The 9,883-nt window shown below is 37.4% G+C and overlaps 1 protein-coding gene across 2 annotated transcripts; it reads left to right on the forward strand.

Moving 5' to 3' along the window:
* The first annotated feature begins 454 nt into the window (after positions 1-454).
* Positions 455-5,870, forward strand: med7 (mediator complex subunit 7). 2 transcript variants are annotated; one of them, XM_038268196.1, is made up of 2 exons: positions 455-578; positions 4,935-5,870. In XM_038268196.1, exon 2 carries the CDS (start codon positions 4,944-4,946, stop codon positions 5,700-5,702), a length of 759 nt encoding a protein of 252 aa, XP_038124124.1. In that variant the 5' UTR covers positions 455-578; positions 4,935-4,943; the 3' UTR covers positions 5,703-5,870. The 2 variants fall into 2 exon arrangements, with proteins under 2 accessions (XP_038124124.1, XP_038124125.1); XM_038268197.1 differs by having other exon boundaries at positions 500-524.
* Positions 5,871-9,883: the final 4,013 nt, after the last annotated feature.

Here is a 9,883-nt window from a genome sequence, read left to right on the forward strand (position 1 = left end):
TGGTTTTAGTGTCGTTAATGAAAATCATTTTTTATTCTCGTAATATTTTTATTTTCTGGAAATAATTTTTGTGCGTCATCGACTCGTCATCGTCACGGGAAAAAGGGGCGTTAATGACATATTTTCGTCATCGTCATGATTGATGAAATTAACACACATACATACACACACCCATATCTATATATACAATCTCTATACTTTTATATCAATCTCTCTCTCTCTCTATTTATATACATATATATACCTACAGATTTAAAATCTTATTAAATAATCCTATACTCTTAAGATGCTTTATAAAATCTGTCTGTATTTTCTTTATCTCTTCTCCTGTTGTTCCTATTAATCCTTCCAGATTCCACCCCCTTCCTATTTGTCTGGTCTTTTGTTTTTCCAGGACGGGATCTTTTTTTTTTTTTTTTTAGCCATGAACCAATCAGTGATTTGGAAGCTTTCATTTGTCGTCATTTCCGCTAGCGGCTGGGCAGCTCAGCTAGCTCGGAGCTAATGGTTGTAAAATACTAAATGTAATTTCTAATCTTTACTCATCTCTCACACTAGTAGAAAAAGACATCCCCAAGGTGCGTAGAAATCTATTTCCCTTTACGTTCGTGAGCAGCGAAGCTTTATTTAACTGTAATTATATTATTTAGCAGCGACCAAATGTTTAGCCGTGCGGCTAATGTTAGCATCCATTCGGAAACTTAATAACTTTCCACAAGTAAATGCTTCATAAAAACAAAGAATAAAACAATACGGTTACCTTATTTATGTTATAATGTTTGAAAAATTAAGATTGTGTTGTTTGTTGTGGTTATGGCGTCTAAATCATTGTGTTTGTATAGCTGCAGACTAATATTTATTCCTCTACATTTAAATGTAGCTTATGTTGCTAATGTTGACAAAAATGTTGCCTAATGACAGACATAGATGGCTAACAGTGAAAAAAACAACAACAATCATAAATACAGCAATATTGTTAGATTATTAAACAAGCAGCATGATGAAGACTGAATAGAGCAAACAGCAGATGTGTGTAAAATAGTTGCTGTCGGATGAGACAAAAAATAGATTTTGTTTTATTTTTATGTAAGTTTAGATCACAAAATATTTCAACTTTTTATGTATTAAAAAAAATGATGTGTTAAATTTTACGGATATTTAAAGTTGACACTCTTACCATTAGTTATAAAATTTAAAAATAATCATTATAAGGAAATTATCATCCAGAATTATAGAAAAAAATTCATTATTACAGTTTTGCAGTACAAGTATAAGTTTTCCCTGCATTACTTTTATTTAAAGTAGTTTTAAAAATGGTACTTTTACACTTTTCCTGGAATAAAAAGCTGATGTTGATCCTCTAACTTCTACAAGTGTTTTTCTGCTCTGCTCCAGCCTTCAGCTAACCTGCCCTCATAAGCAGATCACCAGATGCTAAAAGTCTAAAAACCTAAACATACTTTCATGCCTACAGCTGGATCCTGTTACATTATTTCTTTTAAAACAACAACAACAAAAATGCACTGTTTTGATTTGCATGGGAGGAGAAAAAGGAGGAAACCTACGTTTTCTTAAGTGATAATTTGCAACATTGATCTGTAAGGCATAAGAGGCTGTTTGTATCTGAATGAGTGTTTTGTATCCACTGAGAGGAACGAAGGGAATGGTACAAACTTGGTGAGCATATAGTGAACCTGTATAGGCAGACTGAAACTTAAAAAAAAAAAATCTACCTAAAATGTTATCATCAGATTCAACCTTTTATAATCTTTAATAAACTGGCAGCCTGTTCAGGGTTTACGTTGCCTAATGACTGATTTAGATAAATACCAATGAAAAAAAACAATCATAAATAAAGAAAAGGATGGATGAGTACAGCAATAATGTTAGATTATTAAACAAGCAGCATAATGAAGATTGAATAGAGCACACAGCAGACGTGTGGAAAATAGTTGCTCTCAGATGAGACAAAAAATGTATTTTGTTTTATTTTTATATTAAGTTTAGATCAGAAAATATAAATTTTTTTTTATGTAAAACATGCCGCGTTGCTTAATCATAATAAATCTGTTTCTGAAAGAAAAGTCGTGTAATTTGGTGATTGAATAATTAAATGCAGACTTTAAAATGTGCCATTTGGTGAGCAGAAAAGTCTACTTAGAGCATTAATTTATGCAAAGCTGCACAAAAAAAGAAATCCCATCTGGCAAAAAGTTAAGTCTGTAAATGTGCTTTATCCAGAACTTCTCATTCAGCTTAGCTTTAGTTATTTGAAATTTAAAAAAAAAAATCAGTAAAGCACCTTTTGCTAAGGATAATAAATCCAGTAATCAAATCTGCATTTATTTTTGTTTTATTTTGCCATGTACCATTTATTTAAAATGTGCAATTTGTGTTTTTTTGGTCTTCTAAATTTAGAAATGTTGATTTAATAAAAGTTTTTAGTATTAGATTAATTGAAAATAATGATTGCTACAGGTCTACATTATTTCATTAAATATTAGTGAATACTGTGAAGGTTTGAGAGAAAGTTTTGTTTTTTTGTTGTTGGTAATAAATTAAAAAACATTTTCTCTACCAGGGGTCTGCAAACTTTAACGTCCAGAGAGAAATTTTAACTTTCAGCTCAGCTAAATAAAACATGTTACAGAACCTTTAAAAAAAATTTAAACTGATTAGTGATAAATATCTACTATTGGATTCCTATTTTAATAAAAAAAAAACATTTTATTTCTATTTTAAATTTAGAAAAACAGAGACATAACGTAGCTAGAAAAATAAAGAATTCAGTCTCCTATAAAATGTTGATATTAAATGAAAGAAAAAAATGGATTTGAATTATTGCCAGACTGACAAATTCAATGTAACTATTTTATTTTAAAGACACCTGCTGGATGCTGCAATTGTTAAAACTACAAGGCGATTGATACAGATGTTTTAATTCGATCATTATTATTCTGGTATCAATGTAACTGATCCCTGATATGCGCTGCCAATATTTTGGAGCACAGGGCTCCACAGTGCAGCTGTTTTTACTCGCATTACGCCTTAAAATAGATGCAAGTAGGAAAAATAAAATAGGAGCAAGAGTGCGAGTACAGATTTCACCCCATTCATTTGTGTTTAGCTCCTAAAATAAGTTAGAATTGATTTAAATAAGATGTCCATTCATCTTTTCTTAAAAAAAAAAGTTTTTGGAAACAGTTAGGTGACGCCACTGTTTCAAGGGAAAGCCAAATTGTTAAAAAAAACACACAACTTCTGACTTTTTGCTCATCTCTGATGTTGCTGCTATTCTCAAATATCCATTACTGTAAAAATACACCGTAGCTGTTTCTCAATTCATAAGAACGTGAGTACGGACTCGTGTTCTTGCCGAGTATGTTCTTGAGAAGAACACAGGAAAGTTCAGACTCTGGGAGAACGGGAGCACGCAGCATAAATCTGGGTCAATTAAAACAGAAGCGTACTGATGACATCACCACACGCTCTGCTCGTCTGGAGCTGCATTTCACCTGTTTTTAATAGCCTCTAGTTATTAATAAATTATGACTTTTTTCATTTATTGGGGGAATAATAATGAACAAAGTCAGATAAACACAAATCAAATGAAACCAAATAAAACAAAAAAATAGCCATCAGAGCCAGCGGTCCTTCACACTAGGGGTGGGTATTGGCAAAGAAGTCATGATTCCATTCGAATCACGATTCACATGCCACGATGCAATTCTATCACAATGCATCACTTGAAATATTGCGATGCATTGTGATATTTTCACTTTACATTTCCTCAGTGGTCATTTTGCAAATTATGTGCATCATATCAATTTCATTTTTACCTTCTTTGTTTTTAAAGCCAGAATGCATCCAAGCATCTGACTTGAAATGTGATGGAGCCGCGGCGCGAATTTTCTCAGTCTCCTCCATATTTTGTTTACGAAAGACTCGTCGCAGTAACCTGCGGCCGGACATGCTTGTGACACAAAGCAGCGGGCGTCAACACATCCGCAGCGACATCTGCTGGACTGGAAGTTCTATTCCACTTGATTTGGCTGAAGTGCGCCAACCATTCATGTATTTTATTTGTTCTTTTTTTTTTATAATCGATTCTTGCCTTCAAGAATCGATGCAGTAGCTCACAAAAATTAGAATCGCGATGCATCGTCATGACGATTATTTTGCACACCCTTACTTCACACACGGCTTTGCAGAGAGAGAGCCGCTGCAGACATGCTAATGTTAGCCCTGGCTAACGTTCTGTCTTTAATCTCAGAATTCTGACTGAATTCTGACAGCTAACATGTTAGCATCTAGCCGTAGCCATGTCTGTGTTAGAGAATAAACTAGCTCTCTTGTTTTAATCACCTTCTGCTCTTCCATTAATGAAATAGCATCACTTTTTACGTGCCTTCGCCTAATTTCGTCATTTTCAACCAATGTGTCACCGGCCCTCCCAAACAACTCTCATTTTCAGACATCCCAAGTTCCAAAAACTCATTTCAGGAAGATGCTTATCGAACCTCCCCCTCGCTGTAGACACCCGACCTGAAACGTGCCCCATACACACACACATCCCGCTCTCTCTTGTTGTACCCGGGCAGTTGCAATAGTTTTAATCCGCACTTGAGGCAAGAATTATTGTATTTCCTGCACGCTCTCACTCGCATTAGAAAAACACCACCTCCTATCGTCTAAAATCCGGGACAATTTATTCGACTCACGGGCATCCGTGAACAAACATCTATGTCAAGGAGACTCCAGGAGTTTCCAGGAGACTTGGGATGTCTGCATCTTTGTCATGGAAGCTAAGAGCTCCCAAATCTCTGCCTCCATGGTGCTCGTCTACATTAAGATGAAAAATTCTGAGATTAAAGTCAGAATGATTATGTTTTTCCCTAATTAATATCTGTCCTCTTTACGGTTTGTTTGCTCAGGTTTGCATCATGGGTGAACCGCAGCAGGTCAGCGCCCTGCCGCCGCCTCCGACGCAGTACATCAAAGAGTACACCGATGAAAACATCAGCAAAGGGCTGGCCCCCAAGCCCCCTCCACCCATCAGAGACAGTTACATGATGTTTGGCAACCAGTTCCAGTGCGACGACCTCATCATCCGTCCTCTGGAGAGCCAGGGCATCGAGAGGCTTCATCCCATGCAGTTCGACCACAAGCAGCAGCTCAAGAAGCTCAACATGTCCATTCTGGTGAACTTTCTGGACCTGCTGGACATTCTTATCAAAAGTCCCGGCAGCATAAAGCGGGAAGAGAAGCTGGAGGACATAAAGCTTCTGTTCGTCCACATGCACCACCTGATAAACGAGTACAGGCCTCACCAAGCTAGAGAGACGCTGAGGGTGATGATGGAGGTGCAGAAGAGGCAGAGGCTGGAAACGGCAGAGAGGTTTCAGAAACATCTGGAGAGGGTGGTGGAGATGATCCAGGGATGCCTGGCTTCCTTACCCGACGACTTGCCTCAATCAGAGAGTCCAGATCTGGTCAGCAGTGGGACTAAGGCGGGTTCTGCTGGACCTAGTTTTGGTTCTGGACAGACCCTGCTGCTGAAAACGGAACCGATGGATGTGGAGGAAACGGGTTCCAGCTGCATGGCAGCAGCTGCGCCGGATAAAAACGTTAGCGCTTCGAAAAAGGACAAAGTTTGGGACAAGGACGCTGCCATGTGTAGCATCATTGATGAAATCGCTTAAAGTGGATCATGTTTTCTTTTTTTTGCACCCCTGGATCATATGTTTATCTCGGTGTGGAATGTGTTTACTTGCAAATAGAATCTATAAATCTGTGTAGATATATGAACATATTAGAACTCATTGTTTTTTTTTTCCCATGATGCTCAATAAAGAATTTTTCCAATTGCAGTTCAGACTCATCACAGCATTTTGATACAGAGTCCCACATAAAAGCAAATTAGCTTTTGATTGCACATCTTTGCCACCATGAAAGTCAGTGAAGGATCAGTGTGTGCAGGTCTCTCCCATTGATTAGTTCAAAAACATTTAACTTTTTCTGCTTCTGTCTCCTTGAACCCCAGTGGGCCTCAGCAGATGACCGCTCACACCGAGTCTGGTTCTGCTGGAGGTTTCTTCCTGTTAAAAGGGAGTTTTTCCTGTCCACTGTCGCTACAAGCATGCCTAATGGCTGCTTATCCTATCCCGTGTCGCAGTGAGTTTGTCGCAGATAATTTGGATTTATGCCCAATATTGAAGCGTGGTCTGCACTGTTATAGCAGAGGGCCAATCAGGAACTAGCTGTGCGTCTAGATACGGCCGAGGCGGCGAGGAAGTGGGGGCAAGTTTGTCCAACAACGGAGGGACATGAGGGCCAAAAAGAGCGGGGATCCAGGTGGAAAAAGGGTCCCAGCGTTCTCGCGCACCTCGCTCTACTACCAAGTCCATCTTCACCAGTCGTTTTCCCCGATGGCAAAACAAGCCGGTAAGAAACCAAACAGGAAATCCGCAAACAGTAGAGCGGATGTAGATTTGACCAATCAGAGGCCTCCGTTCTGCGCTCACCTACAATTTGGGAGAGGTGCAGCAGAGTGCACTGCAAAAACGATCTGAGTAAAAATATCTTAAATTAAGTGTATTTACCCTTAATTTGAGCAGGTAAATGGGATGATTTGCCAATGAAATGAGTATTTTTACTCTTAAAATAAAATAATTAGATAATATGCACTTGAAATAGGACTGTATAATTGTTTTTCTTATTTTAAATGTAAATTCTCTTGTTTCATTGGCAAATCGTCTCCCTTACCTCCTTAATTCAAGAAAAAAATGCACTTATTTTGAGGAAAAAAATGACTTATTGAGATTTAAATTTTTTGCAGCGTGTCTGCGGAAGGGGCGGGACATATTTGCGTTCACTGCGACCAACACGCAGACGACCTGGTTTCTGAGTAGAAATCAGCCTTGGGTGTGAGGGATTGCCTTCCAGTCAAACAGTCAATCAGCTGGTTTTCCTTAGATAGAAAACTAAATCAATCTGACTGGATGATCTGATGAACTGGAAAGTGTCCTGAGATGACGTAATGTGAATTGGCGCTATAGAAATAAACTGAATTGAATTCTGTTAAGAAATTAAGTTTCCTTCGCCATAAAGGGTTACATGTCTGCATCTGAGGCGGATGGAAGCAAATAAACAAGATCTATGAGGGTGAATCTGTTATAGCCCTTCTGCAGAAAATGCAGCCCTGCAAATGAGTAACAATGACAGAGGACGTTATTTTTTGCGGTGTTGTTACTTTTGGCTTCGCAATACAGGAAAAATCTGGCAAAGGGGTCAAAAGTACAGAGAAAATGACTTTTAAGTGAAATTTGAAATATTTAAAGCTTGCTTTGGTTGAAAAATTGTTTAGAAATGGATCAATCTGATGAAATTAAAGCAATATTAAACACTGGGAAGCTGGTATTTAAACTGGTGCATTAAGTGAGTATAGAAGAATCTATGCATTGCTAATATTAATGTCATTAATATGTTTAAGATGAAGTAATAAATAGTTTTAAAGGCTCACATGATGTAACCCTGCATCTAATGTGAGAACTTAAAAAATACATCTTCTGGCTGCTAAATGGAAATCACAATAAGTTAAAATCTATTTCTACAAAAGCTAAAAAATAGTAAAAATTCTGACTTCTGAAGCATCTCTGTTATTTATTATTGTAATTTTTTTCAAATAACCGGTGCTAACACACACACACACACACACACACACACACACACACACACACACACACACACAAAAACAACAGCATAAAACTGAAATATCAGTTTTTATTTGAGATTTTTGCACAAAATAAGCAAAACAAACATTTTGAGTTTATTCCCACTTAATTCAATGAAGACATTTTAGATGCATGAAGCTGGTGCTGAACTGGACAGCTCCTTCAGTGACAGCCTGCTGCACCTTAAATGCACCAGGGAGCGTTATCACAGATCCTTCCTCCCAGCAGCTGGAAGACTCTAGAACAGGGGTCTTCAACGTTTTCCAGGCCAAGGACCCCCAAATCGATGGTGAGATGAAGCGGGGACCCCCTAATTACAAATATTCTATAAAATAGTGTTCTATCAAACTGGTCCTATAGTCACTCTATTACAGATGGAGTAATGTAACAAAAGTAATCCCTCCCTGGGATTTCTGATTCCTGGTTGATGGGACAGGTGTTGTGAATGAAACGGTGCCCAGCTTGAAAGAGCTCCTGTGTGTCGCTAAATGTGTGCATTGATCATGGGCGGTTCTAGACAGGCGCCAACGAGGGCCAGTGCCCCTGTAGATCATGTCCTTGCCCCAGTTATGGCCCCTGTACTGAAGACATGATATTCAAGGAAATTCTAATGATGATATGCGCTGGAACAGACATGATAACTGATAGGCCCTTGGGATCTATTTTTTTTATACAAGTTCTGTTTTACTAATTATTTAAAAACAATAAAGTTATAGCTTCAGTGGTGTTGAGATAGCGTCCCAGTTTTCATCTGCTAAATGTTATTTTTTTCAAAACAAATTCCGCTAATTTTTATGTCAGAATTTATCAATTTTTCTCGAGTTCCAATTCAGATTTTTTGAAAAAAATGTAATTTTAACTTAAATTAAGTCAAAAATATGTAAAATTTCAAATTTATGAATGTCTAGTGATCTAACAAGAAATAGAATTTTAATAATTAAACCTAATTGAATAGAAATTTCATTTCATGCAGCTCTCTTAATATATTTGAATCCCTTGCCCTGTTTTTTATTTTTTGCTTTTCTGTGCCCCCATGAAAAAATGCTGGCCCCCTCCTGGCCCCCTTGTACATTTGGTCTAGAACCGCCACTAGCATTGATGACTGAAAGACATCTTCTGCCTCCATTTATCTGTTTACTACAGTCTGTTGAATTCATGTTAATGTGGATTTAAAGTCATTTCAATTAGTGGAAAAAAAGAGGTCTAATCAACCAAAACTTTCGCAACCCCCATGCAGTACCACCGAGGACCCCCTGTTGAAGACCTCCGCTCTAGAACCACCACTGTTCCCAACAACCTCAATCAGTTCTTCCATTCATGCTGATTTTTACACAGTTTCTACCTTAGTCAATTAAATAAACTGTTGCTGTCATTCTGCACATCTCTGATGTTGCTGCTATTTTCAAACATCCATTACTGTAAAAATGTCCACAGCTGTTTATTGGTTATTTATTCTCCAGGTGCAGTTTTATATTGTTAGAACACTTTACAGTGCAGTATTTTATTGTTGAACATTCTGGAGAATTCAGAACTGCAACGTTTTTGAACAGCTGCTTCCCTTTAACTTTAATACTTAAAGAAATTCTAATGATGATCTGCGCTGGAACAGACTTGGTTACTGATAGGTCCTTTGGATCTATTTCAGTTTTTTTTTTTTTACAAATTTTGTTTTACTAATTATTTAAAAACAAAAAGGTGATAGCTTCAGTGGGATTGAGAAAGGATCCCAGGTTTCATCTGCTTTTTTTTTCAAAACAAATAAAAAATACTCTGAATTTATCCATTTTTCTTGAGTTCTAATTTAGATTTTATTGAATAAGGTTATTTTAACATAATTTAAGTCAAAAATAAGTAAAATTCCTAAATTCTGAATGTATATTGACCTAATAAAACTGATCTTTAATTAAAGTCGTAGGGAAGTGACTGTTCCAACCGTTGCATTTCCGAATTCTCCCGAGTGGTGCCCGACTTTACACCAGTGAATAAAGTGAACGTGATTGGTCGATTATCAAGGGGGCGGGATCGTTGTGGTGGAAGGTTTGTCCGAAGCATGTTGCTAACCAGTTAGCAACTTAGTGCTAGTAGGTTCCCAATGGGAAATTCCATTGGGACCAAGTAGCACTAAATTGGTGACTTAGAAACGACGCTGT

This window comes from Cyprinodon tularosa, unplaced genomic scaffold, assembly GCF_016077235.1.
Source record: "Cyprinodon tularosa strain WSP-4 unplaced genomic scaffold, ASM1607723v1 ctg698, whole genome shotgun sequence".
NCBI classification, from domain to species: Eukaryota; Metazoa; Chordata; class Actinopteri; order Cyprinodontiformes; family Cyprinodontidae; genus Cyprinodon; species Cyprinodon tularosa.